Source organism: Pseudophryne corroboree, chromosome 4 (assembly GCF_028390025.1).
Source record: "Pseudophryne corroboree isolate aPseCor3 chromosome 4, aPseCor3.hap2, whole genome shotgun sequence".
Lineage (NCBI taxonomy): Eukaryota > Metazoa > Chordata > Amphibia > Anura > Myobatrachidae > Pseudophryne > Pseudophryne corroboree.
In genome coordinates, this window is record NC_086447.1 from 382,327,830 (window position 1) to 382,354,823 (window position 26,994).

General features: G+C 38.2%; 1 protein-coding gene across 1 annotated transcript in view; it reads right to left on the reverse strand.

Moving 5' to 3' along the window:
- CSMD1 (CUB and Sushi multiple domains 1) overlaps positions 1-26,994 on the reverse strand; it is a 2,470,978-nt gene that overhangs the window by 880,171 nt on the left and 1,563,813 nt on the right. Inside the window, 1 exon segment of the mRNA XM_063916678.1 lies at positions 22,465-22,542. Coding sequence (XP_063772748.1) covers positions 22,465-22,542 — 78 coding nt within the window.

Genomic DNA, 26,994 nt, shown 5'->3' on the forward strand with positions numbered 1-26,994 from the left:
AACAGGGGTGCTGCTGTGAAAATAAATGTACACTGGCCCTGTCTTGTATGCTGTATAAATTCTGGGGTGCAGTTAAAGTAAATATACACTGGCCCTGTCTTGTATGCTTTAAAAATTCTGGGGTGCTGCTGTGAAAATAAATGTACACTGGTCCTGTATGCTGTAAAAATCCAAGGGTGCTGCTGTGAAAATAAATGTACACTGGTCATGTATGCTGTAAAAACACAGGGGTGCTACTGTTAAAATAAATGTACACTAGCCCTGTATGCTGTAAAAATACAGGGGTGTTGCTGTGAAAATAAATGTACACTGGCCCTGTCGTGTATGCTTTAAAAATTCTGGGGTGCTGCTGTGAAATGAAATGTACACTAGTTCTGTATGTTGTAAAAATCCAAGGGTGCTGCTGTTAAAATAAAAGTATACTGGTCCTCTGTGCTGTAAAAAAACAGGGGTGCTGTTGTTAAAATAAAAGCACACTGGCCCTGTATGCTGCAAAACACAGTGGTGCAGTGAAAATAAAATGTACACTGGCCTTGGTTTGTCTGCTGTAAAATTACAAGGGTGTTGTGAAATACAGGGGTGCGAGCACTGTCTGTGGTTGCGATGACTAGGCCGGACCTTCACAACACTGTATGGAAAGAGGAGGCTCCTACCACCATTTGCACACCATCTGCAAGTGCTGGAAGGAGCACCACCAGTCCAGTTGCTGATATTGAGATTAAGGATGTCACTGTAGAAGTACACCAGGATGAGGAGGATATGGGTGTAGCTGGCGCTGAGGAGGAAGTTGACGATGAGGATTCTGATGGTGATGTGATTTGTTTGAATAAGGCACCAGTGGAGACAGTTGTTGGCCATGGGATGAAAAATCTTAAGTCATTGTCAAGTTCAGAAACTTTGGGTAATAGCATAAGCAGTCCACTGACACCTAAATGATGTGGTTTGTTTGAATATTATTTCTCTGTGAGGATGAGGATGTAAACACTGAAGGGGGGGGGGATCTGAGGATGAGGATGACATCTTGCCATTGTAGAGCCATTTTCTGCAAGGAGAGATAAATTGCTTCTTTTTTGTTGGGCACCCAAACAAACCAATCATTTCAGCCATAGTCATGTGGCAGACCCTGTCGCTGAAATTATTGGTTTGTTAAAGTGTGCATGTCCTGTTTATACAGCATAAGGGTGGCTGGGAGGACCCAAGGACAATTCCATCTTGTATGTCTTTTCTTTGCCACATCATTCTAGGGGTGCTGTCCAATATGGAGTGCTGCCACTATGCCCTATCAGGTCCAGGGGTGCTGTTCCACTGCTGTTTTAGGGGTGCTGTTGCCTGTATGCTGTGCTGTGTAATTCTCCCTGGGTGCTGCCTATGCTGTATAAATCCAGGAGTGTTGCCATATAATTCCAGGGGTGCTGCTGTACTTGATCCTAGGTTTAAATTAAAGCCTAGAGCAGATATGAAACAAGCCTCAACATCACAAACAGATTTGTGAAAACAGCCTCAAAGGTGGAAATGGAAATTGCAATTTTGAGGAAGTGTTTTCCAATGAGACCACATTTGCGGCCAAAGTCAGTTAATCTCAGAAGAGACAGAATGGCAATCCAGCGCAACTGCCGAAGAGGTAAAAGAGATATTTTCTGCCACAGCATTGAAGAGAGGTTCTTCTCAATTATTTCATGTTAGGGACTTGCTTAAATGAATGGCTCCAATTAGTCAACCTTAATTTTGATTTATTATTGATGTTCCACATTTTGGGATTTTTTTTTAACAAGATGAGCATTTGTTGTACAGGATTATTTTCCTAAGGGCTGCGTAGGGTTATTGCAAGACCTTGCGGTGTTAATAGAACAGAGTTTCAGTGATCTTGCTTTGCATCAGCTTTCCATTGCACTGCAGTACTAGATGGGCCAGGAGCTCCTGTGAGGCACAAGCAGATACTAAATAAGGCCCAGTATGGAGTCTCATGGTGGCTAACAGCCAGGAAGATGTCTGGCTTGCCAGGCTGAGGTATGCTGTGGGCACAGAGGTTAGCATTGCTTCCTGCCACAGTCCTTCTTAAGTATGAAATTCTTTTTGACTATAGAGTGGTAAGCTCCACTAGGGCAGGGGCTCAATAACAAAAAATTCACTGCACTGTCCTACTTACTGTACCAAACCCACCCAAACTCAACTTGCCCCATCCAGGCTGCTGTGGGGGCTCAGAAGGGGCTGCTAAAACATCTAAGGGGCTGCTTTATTTAAAAATGAAATATGAAAAAATAAACAAGACACACAGGTGTGCTCACATGCGTGTAACTGGGACACACAGGTATGCTCACATGTATGTAACTGGGAGCTGTGAAAAACAAAAATAAGTAATATGCCACAAAATATGTAAATGAAAATGGAATTAAAAAATGGAAAAAAAAACCCCACAAGATTTTCACAAAATAAGTCTCCAGACTCCATGGAGGGGAAAATATCCAATCTTGATCCTGTGGTATACACGTTTATTTGCATCCCAGCATAAAATCCAAGATTATCTTAATCCTTGATAATGGAGAAAGGAGTTCAAATTTGAAGGCTTTGGCCCTTAGTTTTTCATTTTGTCCAGTAATGTGGTAATTCATTATATATTTGCTTGGTTGAAGTCCTTTCTGTTCCACACCAATATAGGAGTGGAGGTGAAAGCCTGTGTGTTTTTCCTGATTGCGTGTGCCTCTCTAATTTTTAATCACCTTCTTGAAACTTTCCTCTTTCTCTTGCCTCTTTTCATAATGTGAAAAGTCATCAAAGAAGGAGGTGGTATGTTTGTAGCTAGCTATGATTAGGAGAACTTAGCAAGCTTTTTCCAGGGGTCCACCTGTCGCTGAAATTATGGGTTTATTAAACTGTGCATGTCCTGTTTAAACATCATAAGGGTGGGTGGGAGAGCTTGGGTGGGAGGGCCCAAGACAATTACATCTTGCACCTCTTTTTTTTCTTTGCGGCCTAGTTTTTAAAACTGTCATCCTGTCTGCCACTGGAGTGCCACTCCTAGATGGGTCAGGTGTTTGTGCCACCCACTTGTGTTGCTTAGCTTAGTCATCCAGCTACCTCGGTGCAACCTTTTGACCTAAAAACAATATTGTGAGGTGTGAGGTGTTCAGAATAGACTGGAAATGATTGGAAATTAATGTTATTGAGGTTAATAATAATGTAGGATCAAAATTACGTCCTAATTATGTGAATTTAGCTGTTTTTTTCAAACATCCAGATCCAAAACCAAAAGCGTAGTTTTGGCAAAACCAATCCAGATCCAAAACACGAACGGAGATCCAGATCCAAAACCTAAACACAAAACCCAAAAAGAGTCCGTCGCACATCTCTACTAATGACTGCATTGTTTGAACTTGCATACTGTACATTTGTTTCTGGCACATGCACATTATGAAGAAAAGCAAGAGGCACTCTGTAAAATGTCTATATTCAACCATGCTTTGGCCCCATGGTGATTGTATGATAAAATTAGAGACGTGGATTGACCCCCGTGTTTTGGTTTTGGTTCTAATATGTCATCAGGTTTTGGTTTTGCCAAAACTGCCATTACATTTTGATTTTGGTTTTGGATCTGCATTTTTTTTTTATTTGAGAAAAACTGGTAAAATTACATTATTTGGACCTTTTTTGTTCCTGTAGTATCACAACCCTCAATAACATTAATTTCCGGTCATGTTCACTCAGTTTTGACCACCTTATACAGTACCTCATAATATTGTTTTCAGTGTTTACTAAGTGACAGAACAGCAGCACAAATACATGACAGTTTATACATATATATATCTATGAAACATTGCCATGCAGCAGTGGAAGAAAATAAAAGCAGTGCAAGATGGAATTGTCCTTGGGTGCTCTTGCCCACCCTTATGTTGAAAATTAAAAAGGACATGCACAGTTTAACAATCCAAGCACTTTAGCATTAGAGATTTTCACTTTTTTTGGCCTAAGTGTTTAGTTTGTTTGGGCCCCCACAAATCAATTTTATGGAAGGACTACCTCTGATCACTACCAAGGTGGTTGATTATAAGGATGTTAGTGGTGGAGATTGCATGGGCTGGTCCAAACTGCTGGTAGCTGATATTGGACTGCGTGTTATTATTTTACAAATTATTATAATTTTATAAAATTAATTTTATGAGCTCGACTCTCATGATGTAACATGGAGGAGGTGCCTAGATGGTTTAACATCCCTTCCTCTAACTTTGGCTTCACAAATGGAGCAGATGCCTTCACAAACGTTGTCAGGAGTTGTGTAAAAATTATCCCACTACCCAAGAGGTGGCTTTTAGTCACTATGACACATCTACCCTTTTTTTAACATTGTGACAGATTTTGAGTTCAGATGTCCTTTCCTAAACTTTATTCCCCCTTAACCACCATTAGTAGATGTTGTAGTACTATAATGACAGTCAAAAGCCACAGCACTAGAACTTGGTTGCTGCTCCTGTTCTTCTATCGACTGATCGTGATTCATATTGACTCATAATTGTTACACTTTATTGAATGCACATTTTTTTTTCACAAATGACAAATTCACACTGCAAACTAACAGTGCTTATATTTTCAATGCAGTAGGACACAGCACCTACTGGACTTCATTGATTGCACAAGTTGTAAATAAAAATCAAAGCATTTTCTTTCATTTTTTCCACAAATAATAACTTCACCAAAATCTTTTGAGGGCACCAGCATGCACTATACACCAATAAAGTGTTAATGATGACATGTATTAGGAGCTCTGGGCTGCAATGTACTGTAGAGAGTGACAAAAAACAGTGTGCTGTGTACCAAATACTAATGCCACCCTATATGGAGTTCTGGGATGCAATAAAACACCAGTGAGTTGTGCACCAATGGTTATTGCTGCCTTATATGGGCACCAGCACACAGTGACACTTAGGGTTACAGGCAACACTAGTGTGACACACTTAGACAACAGACGTAACTTCCGACACAATAGAAAAAATGTTCTGCTAACTGCCTATGAATTAAAACTAGCTCAGCCAGTATTAACACTAAAAGACAGTAAGGGACATGTAGGTGTCACTGCCCATCAGTCCTCCCTTTGCATATATGGATTGAATGCCTGACATCCAACAAACACCTCCGTTGGTCCAATGTAAAATAGTGCCCAAATCACCACAGGAGGGACTTGAATCCAAAATGCATGCAACCCAATGCTGGGAAGATGATGTTCTGCCATATTTTGGAATCCAAGAAAGATAGGAAAACATGAGACAGGCCTCGGATTCCCTCAGATCCCAAAAATTAGGAATGCTTGATTTTCTGAAAACCGAGCCCACATCTCTAGGTAAAATGCATCTTACTGTGAGTGAACACTATTTTATTGAGCTTTCAATTTAGTTCAAACTGAAAATAATTGTTTTGACAGAGCTGAATATAAATTGGTAGTAATTTACTCAAAAGAAGTGTATTCAGTTAAATAAAACATATTTACACAAATATGATATACTTACCTCTGCATAGGAAGCATATTCTTCTATTTTATAATAAATCAACATCATGAGTGCATACTTGCACATCACTATAACAAGTGTAAAAGGTATGCCTGCTAACAGGCACATATATATGCAAATGTTTGTTGGTCTGTTTGGTCTGTATTTGCAGGTCTGATTTTCCTGTATTTGCAGGAACATGCCATCGATGAACTTTGCCTATGTGAGAATGCCACTTCCCAAGTTCTGCCTCTGGTTGTGTGTTCGACTCTGAAGAAGCACAATAAATGAGCTCACACAAATGTGTCTATGCAGAGTGAATTAATGTAAGATACCGTATGCTAAACAAAAAGGCATATGATCAGCTCACCCCCATCATTTATATAAAATGTAATATTTATTTTAATATTAAAGTGATAATTATCATTATTTTATACCAGCTAAAGGTGCTGCCATTAATACCAGCCAGAATTGGGCTCATAATATACCATAATGCCTATGTGGTATACTACACAATTATTCTTATCAGTGGTGTAGCCAGAAGAAAACAAGGGGTAGCGAATGCTCTTCTTAACATGGCATTTTCAAAACTGAGTGCCATCAGGTCTAGTAGCTGAAACATGCTGTCAGTGGTGCCATGGGTGGTCTGATCCCAAATCAATTGATTTGGGCTAGCTTATTTGAAGGTTTGGCTAATCACTGACTGTAAGTTTATAGAGTCAGTACTCAGGCATTCATGCAGGATGCAAAACTTAGGGTAGTACAGATGGATAGTGTTAATTAAGGTACAGAGGTTGTGGTAACGCACACTACAGTATGGTGCGGTCATGTCCCTATGATGTTGCCTAGTCTTTACCTTTTGCACCAATTCACTTCAGTACCTGACTATGCCTAATAATATAACCCAAGAATGACCATATCATTGTTTATAAGACAGAGATGCCCCCATAATTTTATTTTAATGATGTTTGGCAAGTCAATGCACATATGCTATAAGAGGCTAAAGAGAGACACTATGCGCGTCTCCCAAAGTTGACATCAGGTGACATGTGCGGTGTAAGATCTCACCGACATGAGGTGACACCTGGTTGCTGACTCATACAATTGAGCCTTGATCAACAGCCTCAAATAAAAAAAGTGCTATTCCAGAAACATGAAAATAAAAATATATTGTACAATAATTTAAATTCCATGTAATATATGCTCCCATAGTTCCTCTAAAACACCTTCATAAAAGATGAGAAAAAAGTTAAATATTTCTTAGAAAAAATATATATATCTAAGTAACATATTTAAACTTAAACATTCACATTTAAAACTGAATGCTAAAAGTATATCTATTCAGTGACAGTCTCTATATTTGGATTAAGTTCACCAAAGGTTTCATGTGCTTCATTATACAATTGTTTAACCAAGCCTGGTATAAGGAACAAGAGATATAGCAAAGAACTCAATAGCAGCTAATTAGTTCTTTAGTAGTTATCATGTTTATGCTGTTTTATACATTATACCCTTCAGAACACCATTGGAACATTGTTAATTGAGGAAATTGGCAGAAGATCTGTAATCTGTGTTCAAAAATCATCTCACTGTTCTTTGTACTATAATTAAAAGAAAAAAAGCATTTGGTTCTCAGTTATTACACATTTCTTTCATCTCTGCACGGTACATTGAAGAAGATCTAAGTATGTAAAGAAAGGGGAATTGTATAATAATGTTTCCCTTTGCTTGTTGAACCTTTGTGTTTCAATATACTCTTTCTAAAATTGGTCAAGTTCAATAGGGATCTTAAGTGGTCACAGCATTTATGTTTTTAAACTGTAGTCTAGCAGATTATGATGTCATATGTTCCCTTGCATTAGGGGCGTACACATACAGTATATCAGAAAAGTTATTATTGATACAGTTAACAAATATCTGTTTTGTGATCTGCATTAATTATTGGTAAAGTTAACAAAGATTGTGGGGCCCACATATCAATAATCACATTTGTAGAGTGATATGCACATGATATTAGCACCCAAAATTGCATTGCAGTATGTGATACTACAGCCCGGATGTTTCACTGTTCACCTTCTAATTGCCTGGATTCAGTGAAACACAAAACAAATCCCAGGGGTGAATTCTGGAGTACATATATCCAACTTTACAATAAAAAAAACTCCTATGCACATAGGTAAAACCCTATTTCTTCCGTTTATGTTTAATTACACCTTGTGTTCTGGTTGTTCCTAGGCAAGAAAAGTTTGTTATGCAGATAGAGATGAAGCCAGGCTCATCATTCCCACAATGCATATTATGCACGTGCTTATGCACTGCGGCAACGCATCTGCAACTAAGTCCATTCAATGCATCTGCATCGCAGGTGTGAGTATGCGCACGTGCCCACCACTGTGCACATGCAACGTGGCAACCTAGTCACAAACCATGACTAGGTGCAGCCACAATGAGTGCGGCTACATCTATATATGTATTAATCTGAAATATAATTATACATATGAGTCAGATTACAGCTAAGGTGCTATTAATCTAAAGAAATGAAACGTAGAGGCAGATTTACTATGTGTTGGATTTTCCAGTATGCCAACGATGATGGATGAACACCAAATGGCAATAATAATTAATGATAAACAAGCCTGTTTTAGCAATATTGTCCTTTGAAATCCATCTGTCAAAGCCGATGATCATAATTGCCTTTGAAAATCAGACACATTCTGTAGTAAATCTACCTATAGTATTTTTTTAGCCCATCTTTATAATTACACTTGTACATGTCCTTTAATAAAGAAGGTGACTGTTTCTTAACTCACTCTTGTTCTTCTTTATTCTATTTACAGTACCTCAACAAAAGTGTAAACCAATATTCAAGATGTAGATTAAGTAGAGTAAATTTGTTGGAACCCCTAGCCCATACATTTGTGATTCATTGCCACAATTCCCCATTCTGCCAATGACTGGCTCTGGGAATGGGAACAATTTGAGATATTATGACTAACCGATTCAACCAAAAAATGGTCAGGATCACTGAGTCGGCAATTTTAATATATTGAATTTCCATGATTGCCCAATGGATTGCCAATCATCGATGCTGGGGTATTCAGGGAATTGTGGTGTTAATTTATGGTCTGCATTAGAGCAGCTCCTATAATATTAGGATATTAGAACCAGAGCTCTAGAATTACATACTGCAGATAAAATGTTGACTTATATGGTTTATCTTCCCATTACTTTAGCTTTCTGTTTGAAATATATATATATACAGTATATACTAATTGCAAGTCCTGCACTTACATCTTTAGCCTTATCCAGCTTATATTTGAGTGTACCTAATATAGATACCAATGTCCAAAATGGAAGTAGAGCACTCTCCAGACTTCTCCAAGACTTCAAACATATTTAATTAGATTTGACATCAGGTTATGCAATCGACTGATGTATCGATTCTAAACTTGAATATTTTTTAAGGCAGTATTATAGTCAACTATACAGTAGGCTTCATCAGCATGCCAACAGGAAAACCTGCTACTTGATACAAGTGAGCTATACTTTCTGAAACATCCAATGTTTTTGTACAGTAGGTAAGTCAGGAATGTTTTATATTATATTTAATTAGTGCTGGACAGGCAAGGTGTTTATGCAAACACACAGGATACAAGTAACACAAATATCAACACAAGGAAGATAAGGAAACAAATAGAAAACTGTACTGTAATATAGGGAATAGTCACAGATTCCATGGAGCATGGTGATAAAGCCACACTGTTCACTCCTCTACCTAGGGCCAATTCCAGTGTTCTCATGCTTTTGGTAGGTACACAAGTTAACAATGTCAGCAGAAATTTGAAGAACCAATCACCAACATGAACCTGAAACAGCTCAAAAGGAGCTATAAATCCTTGTCAGTACTGTCCCAATGTAGACCAAAAAAGGACTCCACATGGTGGTATGGGAGTATGGCTGGTCTTAGATAAGATTTTCCTAATTGATTTCCTCTGGATTGGGAACCTGCTTATCATGGGGCAGCCACTTAGCTCAGGTTGCAGCAGTACACTGGAGGTTAGTGGCGCAAAAGAAATCTAGCAACTTTTGGAGGAAGAAAAATGGAACGCTGACCTGTCCTTGTTACAAAGGCATCATTTTAGGTTTCATTCTTAAAAGCAGCACTCATGGCACTCATCACAGCTCATTACATAACACAAGGTTAAGTCACTGGGCCTGATACAACTGTGACATCAGATGCAAGTGGCTGATGTGTTTAGTCTACGCATGTGTCTAGTCACACTGTGCATGTATCACTATGATTACTGCTGGTGAATGAATTTAGATGCGTAGAAAGGCAATGTTGGTTGGTGTTCCTGGGAGGTAACAGAGGGGTGACTAGCCGGATGTGGGCTGGTTATGGCCAGTGACTGCAGTGTTTTCAGTGGTAAGCTGATTTTTGGAGCCACTTTGTACCATCACTTACTGATTTATTTTAAACATTACTGAGATTAATTTGCAAAATAGCAAACTTGTTAACAATTTTTTTAAATATTGCCTTCTTCTATTGATATAGGCAATTGAATCTTGTTTTGCAGCAAAAAGTACAATTTGCTGGCCAAGTGGGCAACATCTACTGTGGTGGGGGAAAAAATCACTGTCTTTTGGGATGTTCCTTAGATACAACACTTCACCTACTTTGCACATGCTAAAACTAAATTGTTTCTAATTTATGCATAAATTATTTATTTAAGCAAAAAGAGTACAGCCTTTACAAGTGTATCCCATATTATAACAATAGGGGAAAGCTCCTTTCCACTGACAAAAGGGGGATTTTGAGGTTTTTCCTCCTAGATATTTAACGGGGTGCATTTTGCATCTTCCAGCTGAATCTTTTCAGAAAAGCATATTTCTATGCAGACTTTTATCATTTAAAAAAATGTTCAAGTAAAGTAAAGCTGATTTGAGGATTTTGGGTTCAGGATAAAATGTAAGCAGCTAAGAATTTGCTAATCATAACATGAAACAGAGTTAACTCAATAGCCACCATTTACCTCATACCTAAAGCCACCATAGTCAACATAGGGCCTATTTCAGACCTGATCGTAGATGTGCTAAATTTAGCACAGCTATGCATGTGGGGGACGCACAGCACAGGGCTAGTTTGCCCCACATTTCAGGCCAAACCCCCCCCCACACACACAAGTACAAAGCATTGGACAGCGGTGATGCTTTTGTACTGGAAGACTAGCTCCCAGCCAGCGCAGCTCCTGCATGCTGGCAGGGATCTACTCGTTGCTGCCTGGGTCACAGTGGGTGCATGTGACATCACACAGCCACCGTGGCCCACCCCCCCAATGGTCTGGGCATGTCTGCGTTGCGGGACTGCGCCTCCTAAACGGCTGCCAAATGCCACCGGCTCTCCCCCTCCCGCCCAATGACCGCCTCTTCCTGTCAATCAGGCAGAGGCGATCGCAGGACTAAGACAGCCATTGGCTGTCTGGCATATGCCAGTGCACTGCGGTGAATGAGCAGTTCAGACCTGATCGCTGTTGTGCAAAAATGCACAGCAGCGATCATGTCTGAATTAGCCCCATTATCCCAAGCAAACAATATCACCAAAGGGGAGAGAAAAGGTGTAGAGTTGATGTCATCATATTGGAGAAGGATCTCTCTGTGGAATATACTGAAAAATAAACTCTCCATCAAGCTCTCATTCCTTATGAAAAAGTTGCAAAGACAATTAAGGAAACAATGGAGCACTTAATACAATTATAAGTTACACATCAGTAATAAAACAAAGGCAGACATCAAAAAAAGTTGACTATTGTTGAGCAATGAATTGGGGAGTTGTTCAAAGATACTGTATTACTTTAAGAAGCCAGAACTGTTTCCCAGAACATCCATAGTCAACTTTAGGAAAGTAGATCCAGAAAAACTTCTGACAGGTACTGTAGGACATCATAATCAATAGACCAGTTTATCTCCATAGGGTTATCTAAATTTAAGAAGAAGAGCTTGCATTTTCCATCGTTAGACTTGCTCATATGCAAAAGTGGGCCCAGACTATGGGTCAGAAGCTTTAGATGTGTAATTTATGTTCACAAAGAAGTCTTATTAAAAGCTTTATAAAAAAAGTTTCAAAAATATCAAGACCGAGTGACTTGGGATTAAGAATGATAGTAGAGATGTTTGGTACAGAGGTTAGATTTTTATTGATGATTATTATTATAGAGTTTATTTTTGATAGTAAATTTATGATAGATGGAAACAGTATAATATATTCTTCATCAGGATTTACAGTATATACTGTAAAGAAAATGTAAACTTCAACTGGCAGAAACATTATTGGTTACGAAATGTTACTATTGTTTAAATAACATATTTTATAATATAATCTAGGAATATACCAACAATTGCTGCTCATTAAGATGTTAATTAGATTAATGAAATTTTATTTGTCATACATTCTATAGTCAATGACTATTGTTACCAATCTCTATATAAGCTGAATTTCTGTCCTGCAAAGTATGATTCACAGTAAAATATGTAGGTCCAAAATGTAACTACTCATCTAAGTGCAGTAATCTTATTAAAGCTGTACATTATGGTACTTGAGAAGGTATAATCTAAGATTTAATCAAGATTTTTACTATTAAAGGACAATAGATTTTATATATATATATATATATATATATATATATATATATATATACTTTGCCTGCTCTGGAACTCCAACGAATACAGTGTGAACACTGCGCCTGATGCCCTCCACAATACAGCCTACTCGACTGCACGTTAAGCAGAACTCCAAACAGCGGCACTCGGGTCATGTGCATGTCACACCTATGTTTTATACATATATATATATATATATATATATAAAATATGAGAGAGAGAAAGAACTCCAAATGGCGGCACTCGGGTCTCACAAAGAATGACAGTAAACGGCTTTAGAGGAAAGTGTTTCAGTGCCTCACAGTGCTTTTATCAAGCCTTGTAATAATGTAACAAACACTTACCAACTTATATGTGTCCCCACCACCATAGCCAGCAGTATCCGCCGAGCTTCCGTTTCCGGTCCCTGAACAGACCAACTCGGAAGTCACGGCAGTCTCCATAGCAACCAGGTAAATAACAACACTGCAAACAATACAAATACACATACATATTAAAATCAAACGCACAAAGGGTCTAGCGGGGAATACAGCCATCACTGAAATGATGGTAGAATATGTAATAATTATACCATATTAATATATAATCTATATACAGAATACCTCAGTATCTCAAATTAAAGCAATAGACCAACTGATACATGTAAGATGCTGTATAAAAACGTATCTAGAAAAAATTGTGATAGTATTTCACAGTAGTTAATAGCTGAACCCGAAGATTGACAAGTGTTTACTTTAGATGAATACCTGCAAACCTAATACTACATTAAGGCCCCATGGGACTAATGTATCAAGGCATATAATCCATTCACATTCTCTCTGCAACAGCTTCGCAGACCTATTGCCACCTCTATGTAGTGGGGGCACATGATCTATTATACAATATTTCAATGATGACAAATTGTGTTTGACCTCAAAGAAGTGCAACGCAACTGGCTGTATACTGGTCCCAGTGCTGATTGCCGCTCGTATGGCATTTCAATGCTGAGCCATTCGTTCACAATAGGTCACCTCAGTTTTGCCAATATACATTTTAGAACATGGACACATGATGGCATACACCACAAATCTACTAGTGCATGTAAGTCGGTGTCAGATATTGTACTTCACACCTATGAATGGCTAATACAAACAGGACCTTGTTTTTAAAAAGCTACAGGTCGTGCATTTAAGGCACCTAAAATAGACATTTTTGGGTTTCCCCAAAAAGCTGCTATTGTCACTATTGACCATAGTAGACACATTGCTAAGCACAAGATAATCTCCAAGGTTTTTACCTCTATGGTAGCACATCATTGTGACTTGTGGTGTAATGCACTCACATCTTTATCAGACTGTACCAAGGGCCACATGGATTTGGCATTTTAATTATTCAAAGGGTTCGATTGTGTATACTTATTGCTCCACATGTGATGGTTTGAACACTTATCCTTTTTACTTGATGCAAAAAACGTATCCAAAGGGACAGCTAAGGCCTTAGACTTCACTTTAAGCAGATGCTCTGCCCTATATCTTCTCAACAAAAATTTCCTAAACATAGTGTCCACTTACTTGATACCCATTTCCCTATTACGTGAGATACATAAAGCTCTCAAGAATTGAGAATAAGGTAAAGCAGTTTTCAATGGTCTTGGATGAGCACTGGTAGCCAACAGTAAGTTGTTTCTGTCTGTTGGCTTAGTGAACAATGCAGGCCATAGTCTACCATCTCCCTTAGTTAAAGATACATCTAAAAAGTTAACAACCTTGGCATCTAAGGTATAGGTGAATTTTACCGGACTATCGCTAGTTATTATGCATTAACATCAATGGTGCAAACTCATCTTCTGAGCCTACCCACACAATCAACAGGTCATCAATATACCTATAATAGGCTAAACCTTCTCACCCACTGTTGCACTAGAGAAGAATAACTCTTGTTCAATTACAAACATAAATGAATTGGCGTACAATGGGGCCACATTGGACCCCATCGCACAACCCAATGTTTGCAGGTATATCTTGTCATAACAAAAATTGTTTCTTGTAAGCACCAAATCCAGCAATCTCATAAGGAAATCTACTGGAAGTCCTTGATACAATGAATTTTCAGAAATCAACAACCAAGTCACCTGCATACCTGCACCACGTGGGATGCAGGTATACAGGCTGCTCACATCAACAGAACACAAGAAGCATGTCTCAGGTAACATTGTTAGAGACCTCAAGGATAGCATTAAACTATTGGTGTCCTTGAGAAAGGTAGGGTTTCTTTGCAAACAAGGCTGCAATAGTGCGTCAAAGTATGTAGATACTGGCTGAAATAACGAGCCTCTATCAGCAATTATAGACCATCCCAGAGGCTGTTGTAAGCTCTTATGGATCTTTGGGATCAGGTACATTAAAGGTTTAATCGTAAACTACTGTTAATGTATTCTTAATATCCACTAATATCCAGCCCTGTGAGCAAGCATAAGCTAGTAATAAATCCAATTCATTTTTAAATACAGCAGTGGGGTCAGATTCCAACAATCTATAAGTACTAGTATCATTCACTGGCGCTCCACTTCTGCTATGTAGTCACACAGATTTAACACCACCAGGGCTCCTTCCTTACCGGCCTGGCAAAACAATATATCGTCATAATTTCTTAAGTTATCCAAGGCTTTGCATTCCTCCCTGGAAAGTTTTGATCCTGTTAGCAATAATGCCTCCATTAAAACCTATATTAGAATGTTAGACAAGGCAGTGTGTGACTCCCCATTAGCTGAGAAACCTCAATTTTGGAACCTTTCCAGGGAGGAACGCAAAGCCTTGGATAACTTAAGAAAATATGAAAATATATTGTTTAGCTAGGCCGATAAGGGAGCAGCCCTGGTGGTGTTAAAGCTGTGTGACTACAAAGCATAAGTGGAGCACCAGTTGAATGATACTAGTACTCATAGATTGCTGGAATCTGACCCCACTGCTGTATTTAAAAATTAATTGGTATTATTAATAGCTGATGGTTGCTCACAGGGCTGGATTTCAGTGGATATAAAGAATGCATTAACAGTACAGTTTCCAATTAAACCTTTAATGTACATGATCCCGAAGATCCATAAGAGATTACAACAGCCTCTGGGATGGCCTATATTTACTGCTAGAGGCTTGTTATTTTGGCAAGTATTGACATACTTAGATGCACTATTACAGCCTTGTGTGCAACAAAATCTACCTTTCTCAAGGACACCAATAGTTTATTGCTATCATTGAAGTCTCTACCAATATTACCTGAGACATGCTTCTTGTGTTCTGTTGATGTGCGCAGCCTGTATACCTGCATCCCGCATGGTGCAGGTATGCAGGTGGCTCACTTGTTGATTTCTGACAATTCATTGTATCAAGGTCCTCCAGTAGATTTCTTTATGAGATTGCTGAAGTTGGTGCTTACAAGAAACTATTTTTGTTATAATAACAAGATATTCCTGCAAACATAGGGTTATGCGATTGGGTCCAATATGGCCCCATCATATGCCAATTCATTTATGTTTGTAATTGAACAAGAGTTATTCTTCTCTAGTGCAACAGTGGGTGAGAAAGTTTTAGCCTATTATAGGTATATTGATGACCTGTTAATTGTGTGGGGAGGCACAGAAGATGAGTTTACATCATTGATGTTAATGCATAATACTAGCGATAGTCCGGTAAAATTCACCTATACCTTAGATGCCAAGGTTTTTAACTTTTTAGATGTATCTTTAACTAAGGAAGATGGTATACTATGGCCTGCATTGTTCACTAAGCCAACAGACAGAAACAACTTACTGTTGATGACCAGTGCTCATCCAGAACCACTGAAAAATGCTTTACCTTATACCCAATTTTTTAGAGCGTTACGTATCTCAAGTAATAGGGAAATGGTTATCAAGCAAGTGGACATTAGGTTTGATAAATTGTTGTTGAGAAGATATAGGAAAGAGCATCTGCTTAAAGTGAAGTCCAAGGCCTTAGCTGTCCCTTTGGATAAGTTATTTCCCTTAAGTAAAAAGGATAAGTGATCCAACCATCAAATGTGGAGCAATAAGTATACACACTTGAGCCCTTTGATTAGTTAAAAAGACAAATCCATGTTGCCCTTGGTATAGTCTGATAAAGATGTGAGTGCATTACACTACAAGTCACAATGACATGCTACCATAGGGGTAAAAACCTTAGAGATTATCTTGTGCGCAACAATGTGTCTACTATGGGAAAGATTGAGAATAGCAGCTGTTTGGGGAATACCAAAAATGGCTATTTTAGGTACCCTAATTGCATGACCTGTAGCTTTTTACAAACAGGACTTGTTTCTATCAGCCATTCACAGGTGTGAAATACAATATCTGACACCAACTTACGTGCACTAGTAGATTTGTCGTGTATGCCATCATGTGTCCATGTTCTAAAATGTATATTGTCAAAACTGAGGTGATCTTTCGTGAACGAATGGCTCAGCATCGAACTGTGATATGAGTGGCAATCAGCACTGGGACCAGTGTATAGACGGTTGCATGGCACTTCCTTGAGGCCAAACACAATTTGTCATCATTGAAATATCATATAACAGATCATGTGCCCCCACTATGTAGAGGTGGCAATAGGTCTGCGAAGCAGTTGCAAAGAGGATGTGAATGGATTATATGCCTTGATACATTAGTCTCATGGGGCCTTAATCAAGTATTAGGTTTGCAGGTATTCATCTAAATTAAACATTTGTCAATCTTTGGGTTCAGCCATTAACTCCTGTGAAATACTATCACATTTTTTTCTAGTTACCTGTTTTATACAGGAACTTACATGTAACAAATTGTCTATTGCTTTAATTTGAGATATTGAGGTATTCTGTATATAGATTGTTATCTATTACTATGGTATAATTATTATATATTCTACTATCATCTCAGTGATGGCTGTATTCCCTGCTAGACCCTTTGTGCTTTTGATTTTAATATGTATGTGTATTTGTATTCACAGTGTTGTTATTTACCTGGTTGCTATGGAGACTGCCGTGACTTCCGGGTTGGTCTGTTCAGTGGCTGGAAATGGAAGCTTGGTGGATATTGCTGGCTATGGTGGTGGGGACACATAAGTTGGTAAGTGTTTGTTACACTATTACAAGGCTTGATAAAAGCACTGTGAGGCACTGAAACACTTTCCTCTAAAGCCGTTTACTGTCATTCTTTGTGAGACCCGAGTGCCGCCATTTGGAGTTCTTTCTCTCTCTCTTATATATATATATATATATATATATATATATATATGTATAAAACATAGGGTGACATGCACACTTGCTGCTGCCCTGATGTTTAGACAGAAATGGTCCATGATTTGGGAGGTGAGTACAACAAGATGCGTGGCATCAGGAGGTGAGTACAACAAGATGCGTGGCATCAGAGGACCCAGTAAGAGACAGAGCAGTTGAGTTGACCCAGCAGATACTAGTAATGTCAAAAGATGTAATTTACAATACATTTTTCTGAAAATCTAGCGGTTGCATTTCACAAGCAACATGACTGTAACATTGTGTTCTAAAATAATATTTGTATTACTATGCAAAATATTTAAGAAAAATACCAATTAGAATATGATGTAACAGCAGGTGTAGCTAATACATGTTCTTCATAACATTTCTGACAATGCGTCTTATTTTCTCTCCAGAGCGCCTGACACACACACAGAGTGTGGTATAATAGAACATCATAGTGCAGTCAAGGGCTGTAATGTAAAATCACATACTGAATTGCCAGTGGAGTGTTTTTCAGATATAGATTTTCCAGTGCACTTACAGTATACAGTACAGTATGTTGCTATGCTGCAGGAAACTCACATCTACCAAGATGGACATTTATCAGTTCTTGTCAACCTACTAAGTTATTATGTAGGTAACTGGGCTGTGTTCTGCATGCTAAAACTCAGTTGAAAGCTGAAAACACTGTTTTGTGAGTCAAATCATTTAAATTATGCAGCATTCTTTGAGAGGTGGTAGCTAAATATTAATAAGGAATATAGAAACCTCTTCATTTTCAGTATGCAATTATGGCAAATTGTTCTCAGATGGTGTTTATTGGCAGTACAAATATATAAAAATTGTACTACATTAACTTTATTCTTCTTCATCGTTATATACAGTAAAGTTAATGTTAAATATTTATGGAGTCAGGCAATGAATTAATCGTATTTGTACAACTATAAGCTTCAAATACATCTATTTATTTTCATTATTTGCACCTTGCATAAATGTTGCCTAATTAAATTATGCTAACATTTGTGTGCAGTTTTCTTCAGAATTGATGTATATACTATATTACGATTGTGATTAAAATATAATTCATATATAGAAATGTTCAAACTGAGCTTAGTAAGAAAAATATGTTAATTAGATATAGAAATGTAAAGCTATTGCCTAATATAATAGAATTGTTAGAAATGCCAACACAAGATTGTTCTAAAAATTAGGAACATTTGTATTTGTGATTAGCAATACTTTGCTGTTCCCATTCAAGCTCTTTAATTAAACAGCAAATCTCCTATAGTTATATGTTACAAAAGTAAGGACTGTATAAGTACAAATTGCCTGATTAGGAGTACAATTAGGTACTGTAAGGTTTCCTGAAGACTTAACAATTGTTTATGAAATATCTTCCTTATAGCAATTATTCATGAACTGTACTCTACTTGTTCTGAGCATTAGGTATAAATCCACAGTAACATGTATGACTGAAGAGAGGACATTGATTAGTCTTTGCTAAGATTTAATTTCAGTAGTTTAAAAGTATGTAAATTAGATGAATATTTAAACCATTAATGCTTTCAATCAAATGCTACTTCCAAAATTGCCCATACCATTAATTAAAAAAGGATTTTTTTCATTGGATGACTAAAACAATTTATTGAGAGGAAACAAGGTTATTAAAATCCCCCAAAGACAGAAACCCCTTAGACTAGAAGCTCTCACGAAAAAGAGCTTTTCAGTCTGTTAGTTCTCACATGGGACTATTTATGTCTCAAGTGTACTTCCGTTTACAGTTAAAGACTCTGATCCTATTTGTCAGTTCTTCCCGGGGCACCAGTTCATTAACTGCTACTGTTAAAACATGTCACTAATTTTGTTTTCCATTGTTCTGCCTGTTTTAAACTTTTTTGTTGTATTGTTTGTGTATTAATGTAATTTTAACTATACAGGGGAACAGTCACTTGGAGGTACTGTATTAGTAAAAGATGATAACACCCATATTTAATGCCTTTGTTACAAATATAGCTACTTTCAAAAGTCATACAGTAAGGGTATTAATAACAATAACAACATACTGTGTACAGCCAGGGATGGACTGGGGCTACTATTCGGCCCTTGCATTTGTGAAAGCACACAAGCACATCACTGGGGGGTGCATGCATGTCACATGGGGGCACACAGACACGTAGTCCAGGGGCATGCTGCAAGTCAGGGGCATGTGGACTTGTGGCATGCACACATTTTCCTTGAAACACCCACTTCGGACTGGGAGGTGGGGCACACGAACTCAGCTCACAGGGGCATTCCACAAGTCAAGGGATGTGGACTTGCGACACTCCCCAATTTTACCAGAGACACACGCTTCGGGTGGGGGGCAGCCAAACCAGAGAGCCAGAAGCTGAGCTGCGCGCATCCCTCCTGGCTCACTCTGGGACCGGACCGACCCACCAGACCATCGGCCCTTCTGGAATATGCCGGTAGTGCCAGATGCGCAGTCCGGCCCTGTGTGCAGCACACTATCTAGTTATTAATTCTCCAAAATAGGGAACTCTTAATTAAAATAACTGAGAAGTCTAACATTTTAGTATTTATTGCAGTATTACTGTACAGTTAACATCCCTGATGTGAATCATTTGATAAATATATTTTTGTTTCTACAGTATGTGCCAAAAATAATAACAATAACAGGATTAGATTTCTATAAAGAATTTGTATAATATTTTAGTGTCTAGTTGAATACTTCTGGGTTGTCAGCAAACAACCATTTGGTGTAAAACATGGAAAAACTATTTATCAGGTGATAGCTCTTCCGAACATGCCTAAAATTGGAAATAGCTTCATAAAACTGTCATTTTGTAGAGAAAAAGGAAAGCATAAAATGTAATTGTTGTAGTTTACATATTATGCTTAATGTTTTGAACTCACAAATACTAAAAACCTTCGCCAGCATTTTAATATTTGCTATATTGACAAAAATTATATTTAAATTTTGGCAGTAGTCACTCAGCTGAGTATTAGATTGAACAAATTGGCAACCTGTTTCTTAGTACTGGTCAGAGTCCAAACCCTCCATGTCTAAATTGTTTTGGATGAAAACTAACAGAACATTTGCATAACTGGCCATAGAAAAATAACAATAATATCTCTGATAAAAGTCTACATAAACTCATTAATGGCAGGCTGAATTTCCCAGAGCTGAATAAAATAAACAAGTAAAGGAACAACGGTGGTTTAATTTTGTCTTCATACTTTTTATTCTTTTTTTTTTCTTTCAATTGTAAAAATAATTATGCAAGAATATTTCAATGGGATATATGCCTTTCTGGTTGTGTGATTATAAGAATAATTATGACATTTATGTGGGAATACAGTATAATCCAATGTAAATGAAAAAACTTATTGAAATCATGTAGTAATTACGAAGTTAGAAAGACCAAACAAATCCACAAAATGCATTGGTTACTTCCCAAAATTATTTAGCTCCAAAAACGAAGACCAGATTGAGTTTAGTTTCCACTTTTTCAAGAAACATATGTTAATAACTAATGGTTTTATGGCATTAAGAACAATTCATAAATACAGCTCTATAAAAACATATGCAGTAAATGATATAGTTCTTCTAGTCACTTGCATTACTTTGTGTCTGGCCAGCTAATACAGTATATACGCAATATGCAGTATGACTGTAGTCCAAATGATTGTGTTTCAGTGCTTGTAGGGCATAAGGAGTAAGGTTTCCTTAACAACACAAAACAGCTAAATTAATTATCAGCTTTAAGCAATTTAGTCTACATAGAGCACATTTAGCTATAAATCCCACATATAAATATCACTAGGTTTACAAATTGTGACGTTTTAGACCAGGTAACTCATGTTGTCCCACAGTGTGGAATATAGGGCCTAATTCAGACCTGATCACAGCAAACCTGATTAAATCATTCCGAGTTGTTCACTCGTTGCCGATTTTCGCAACGGAGCGATTAAGGCAAAAATGTGCATGCACATGGTACGCAGTGTGCATGCGGTAAGTATTTTAGCACTAAACTTAGTAGATTTACTCACGTCTGAACGAAGAATTTTCATAGTTGAAGTGATCGGAGTGTGATTGATAGGAAGTGGGTGTTTCTGGGTGGAAACTGGACGTTTTCTGGGAGTGTGCAGAAAAACGCAGGCGTGTCAGTGTAAAACGCGGGAGTGTCTTGAGAAACGGGGGAGTGGCTGGCCGAACGCAGGGCGTGTTTGTGATGTCAAACCAGGAACGAAACGGCCTGAGATGATCGCAATCTGTGAGTAGGTCTGGAGCTACTCAGAAACTGCTAAGAATTTTCTATTCGCAATTCTGCTAACCTTTTGTTCGCTATTCTGCTAAGCTAAGATACACTCCCGGAGGGTGGCGGCCTAGCGTGTGCAATGCTGCTTAAATCTGCTAGCGAGCGAACAACTCAGAATGACCCCCTATGTGCACTGCATGTGGGGCAGATATGACATGTGCAGAGAGAGTTAGATTTGGTTTTGTTATTTTGTTTCTGTGCAGGGTAAATACTGGCTGCTTTATTTTTTACACTACAATTTAGATTTCAGTTTGAACACACCCCACCCAAATCTAACTCTCTCTGCACAGGTTACATCTGCCCCACCTGCAGTGCACATGGTTTTGCCGTTTAGATAAAAATGTTGCTGCTGCGATCAGTTTTGAATTAGGTCTGTATTTTGGGCTTTGTTATGTGCTCATTTGGTAATGAAATTTAGTGACTACAGTATGAACTATTTTCACATGTTTACTGCAATAAATCTGTAATTTCTGGTAGGATACTGTATATATTTGAAATTGAACTGTAGGAACCAGGCAAAATAAGGGTTGGAAATGGAGAACAATGTATACAGTAACAGAGTATGTTGATCAAGCAAGTTAGCATCTACTGTACTTTTTTTTAAATATTCTACATTGGTAAATATCTGCTGGTTTTCTGTTGCACTTCTTGCCCTGAATAAATTGTTGTTTGATATGTGGATTTACTCATTCTTCAAGTACAAGGACTGTGCATAAACAATACAAGGCAACTTTAAAGAGGACAATATTGGTTGTAAGAAATTTACTTACAGACAGAATTCTTGTGGTTACTTTCTTTGCTGGGCAACATCTTTACCCCTCTAGATTTCAGTTCGATTGCCTTTTTTACTGGAAAAAATAAGCATATGAATTAGACAAAGTTATCTCCCTTGAATCAAGTGTACAAACATCACAAAAATTTAAGTTGCAAAAACGATACAATATAACAATATTTTAATGAAAAAAACAATATATACAGAACCAAACAGTAAAATAAATGTTTGACTCCTGGGAGAAAAACTGTTAAAAACAAATAGAAATAGCAATTCAATAATATCAGGTTGCTCATGATATTAAATATGACTACATCAACGGAAACTATTAACAACAATGCATATAAGGTTAAATTCATAATATCCTTTCTATAAATTGATATTCGATTAGTTGTATAAAATATAAAAGTTCATTTTCTTATTTATAGTTACATAGTCCAAAATTAACCACACAATATAAATACACATTTCACCTTAGTATACTTAGCAATGAAAACTAGTGGTGGGATGTAACAGTGTCCAAGACCACCATAGGTGCAAGATGCCGGCCGATCTCAGACTTTTTTTAAAAGAGCAGTCCCTTACAAGGCAAAACTATGTCTTTTAAGTAATTGCCCCTTTAAAAAGATGTCCGAGATCGACCAGCATCCCGCATGTCTGGGGATTTCAAATGCCATTACATCCCACCCCATGTCTACTGTGTGCACAAATCCTCAGTGTAGGAGAAGGAAGCAAAAATTGAAGCTGGAAGATGCTAAACAGAAATTGGGGGGGCGGGGGGCTAAATTGACTAGAAGGTACTTGCATCATATTCATTATGAATAATACACATAGAGAATATGATCTAGTTTTGCAGTTCATTTTAATTTTATATGTGTTTATTTTTGACACTTTTTTATCTACATACTTTTTTTTTTAGTAAGGGAAACCTGTTCCATATCATTCCTGTCCTTCAATAATATTAAAAGTTACTTGAATAATTACTTGTTTGATGAGTCCAAGCAGAACTTGGATTGTGTTTCAAATGCACTTTCATCACAACCCTTTACCCACATAGACCCACACTGGAGGCAGGACAATCCCAAATTAGAATCTACAATTCAACACTGTGTTTTTTCTGGTAACTGAATCAAACAGTCCTTGATCACTTTAATATAACAAGAGTTTGTCACTGGAGGAATTACTGTCATTTCAGAAGATAGACCAGCTATGTTGAACCAAATACTATCATTGGGGAAGATAGATTTGGTAACCATATCATTAGGAGATTTGCGTGCTTCTTAGTAGGTGTTACTACTGTCAGGACATATGTTTGGGTAGTTTTACTTAAATATTTATTTTTCATAATGCATATTACAAACTGTAGCTTTTTGCTTGATTGTAAGTTATATTCGTCATATACATATTTTTTACAGCAGAAAAAGTAAACAAATACAAAATTCCCATTGCTTGATAAATGGCTATGAAACTTATTATTTATTAGTGAATCCAATCAATTATATTGTAATGGTTTAGATTGGTACCCAACCATTTCATGTGATAAAAGTAGTAAGAAATGAAATAAATACACAGTTACAACATAGTTTAATGACACAGTAAATGTCAGCTACCATTGCTTATGTTTATCCAGTGGCAGATTTTATATTTGAGCTGCAGGACTGCAGTCCCCAGGTAAAATCAGCCACACAGCTCAGTGTCTGTGAAACCAGATGCAGTCTGACTGCACTGGCAGTGACTTCCTATTGGAAGACTTACCTGGCAGTCACAGACAAACAAGGCAGTTCCACTGAGAGGTGTTTCCTCCCTCTGGGACTGCCAGACCATCTGTGATAAGCAGAGAGCTGGCATCATATAAAAAGCCACTCCCTGCCTTTGGTGCAGCTCAATCTTTCTTCTATGGGCTGCAGCTGATGAAGTCCATAGAAGCAGGGTGTTTGCGCATATGCAGTCGCACGGTGGCATCTGCACATGTCCAAGCACCTGCTGGATCCATTGCGCATGTGCTGGGACCCGGGGTTGTTAGTCTCTTCTCCCCTGGGGCAGTGGTAGGCTTCCTACTAACCGTAAGTAGGAGCCGTCGCTGTATATGGCTTCTCAACATTATATCACCAGTCAGACAAATGGGATATAGTTGGAACCACTTTAAACTGTCTTCCATATAATGTCTGATTGTTTATTGGCCTGAAATCAAACAGACTACTAACTATGGCCAAATAACTGTAACAATGAAGGGTTCATCTTTATGACATTCATTTTTGGTTAAATTTTTCAATTTGTATTATAACAGATCAAAAACAGTGGATGAGAACTGAAGGAGTTTCTTTTTAGACTAAGTGGAAGTGCAATCATTACATGACTTTGGTTAATCTTGTGAAGAAAAATTCCCATTATTTTGTCTCTGTTTTAATACATATTTTCATTACAAAAAGAGTGGGTTTGAGAAACTATATACTTTGATAAATTAAACATTACAATCAAATATGTGTGCAGCATAAAAAGATACAAGAACCATGCTAGATGTCTATACATAGAGCATAATACCCCTTCCACACCTACAGTAGCTTAAATACACATTTTTTTTCCCAGTACACATGCACAGACCTTGGATTTGGTTATGCATGAATAGAAATGACCCAGTTTAAAGTTCTGGGTCCCCAATCCTGCTCAGTACCAGGATTATTCCTGGGTCCGACCTGGGTCTCCTGTAATGTGAAGGGGTCATGCCTAGAAGGTGTGGATTGGTGGGTATGGTGCCACTTGGAAATTATATCATCTACAGGCGTCCACTGCCTGACTGAAGACATAGGTCTCTTGAAGACCTAGGTCTGGTGTGAACAGCGATAACTCGGGAATAACCTGGAACCAACCTCCATGTGTAAAATGTGGTTTACAGCTGAGACTCAGGTTGAAGCCATACTTACCTGGGTCAGAGCCATGGAATACCTGGTTCTTATGTGTGAAAGGGGTATAACAGACGCTGATAACAACAACTTCATAGAGCTTTAATGAAAAGGACCGAATGTTTTGTAGTGCACATCATGCAGCATAAATACACATGCATTTTAATATTTTATTTCACTCTGAGCCTAGAAATCAGCTTTCCTGAATAAAATGTGAATGGTAGGTGAGCAATCAATCACTACTTCCATCTCATTTGTGTCACCATATCATAGAGAAGAAATATTGTTTTGTCATTTCAGAGAAATAGATAATCTCATGTTTGTTCTGGAGGCAATACAAGTAATGAACCCTTAGTAGCATGCTGGCACCCAATGAACATGGGGGGTCATTCCGAGTTGTTCGCTCGCAAGCTGCTTTTAGCAGCTTTGCACACGCTAAGCCGCCGCCTACTGGGAGTGAATCTTAGCTTATCAAAATTGCGAACGAAAGATTAGCAGAATTGCGAATAGACACTTCTTAGCAGTTTCTGAGTAGCTCCAGACTTACTCTGCATCTGCGATCAGTTCAGTGCTTGTCGTTCCTGGTTTGACGTCACAAACACACCCAGCGTTCGCCCAGACACTCCTCCGTCTCTCCAGCCACTCCCGCGTTTTTCCCTGAAACGGTAGTGTTTTTTCACACACTCCCATAAAACGGCCTGTTTCCGCCCAGAAACACCCACTTCCTGTCAATCACATTACGATCACCAGAACGAAGAAAAAACCTCGTAATGCCGTGAGTAAAATACCTAACTGCATAGCAAATTTACTTGTCGCAGTCGCACTGCGGAAATTGCGCATGCGCATTAGCGACTAATCGCTCCGTTGCGAGAAAAAAATAACGAGCGAACAACTCAGAATGATCCCCATAGTTAAGATTCTCTTAAGTCTTCTGTCCCTTTACAATGTTGCTGTGATGCATATCACACTGGTTGTGGCAAAGAGGGAGTCATAATTATGCACACTACCACTTCCCATTCACTCTGCATAGAATATCTACAGCCGTGACTATTTATGGCAGCTTGTGCAGCAGAGGGGGGGGGGGGGGGGGACTGTGGTCTCTGAGCAATCTCTGCAACAGGAATACAGGTGTAGAGTGGTGTAACCAGGGCACCCTCTTTCGTTGGTTATATGTGAAGACCAAAGCAATGATCACCTTAACTATTAAATAGTGAACACAATGGTGGTATGTTGATATGAATTCCAATGAGTCTCAAATAAAAACGTAAAATTTAATACAATGAACATTCACATACATATAAATAAAAGCATACCATAATGGTAAGCTAGGAGCCGCAGGTGTTAAAGGAGGCGGGGTGGTCAAGAGATACACCCTGCTCAGGCTCCTAAGCTTACTGATGGGTCGTGAACCCCTGGATGGGTAATGGTAAATATTCAAAACAGCTCAAGTAACAATTCAAATAGTGTTGGAAAGCATACCGGAGAGGTAGCTAAGGAGCCGCAGGTGTTTATGATAAGCAGGGTGGTCCAGACTTCACCCTGCTCTGGCTCCCAAGCTAACCACAAGGCAGATGTCCAATAGATGAAAGGTTCGAGCTCCTAGTGGATCCAGATACCCAACGCGTTTC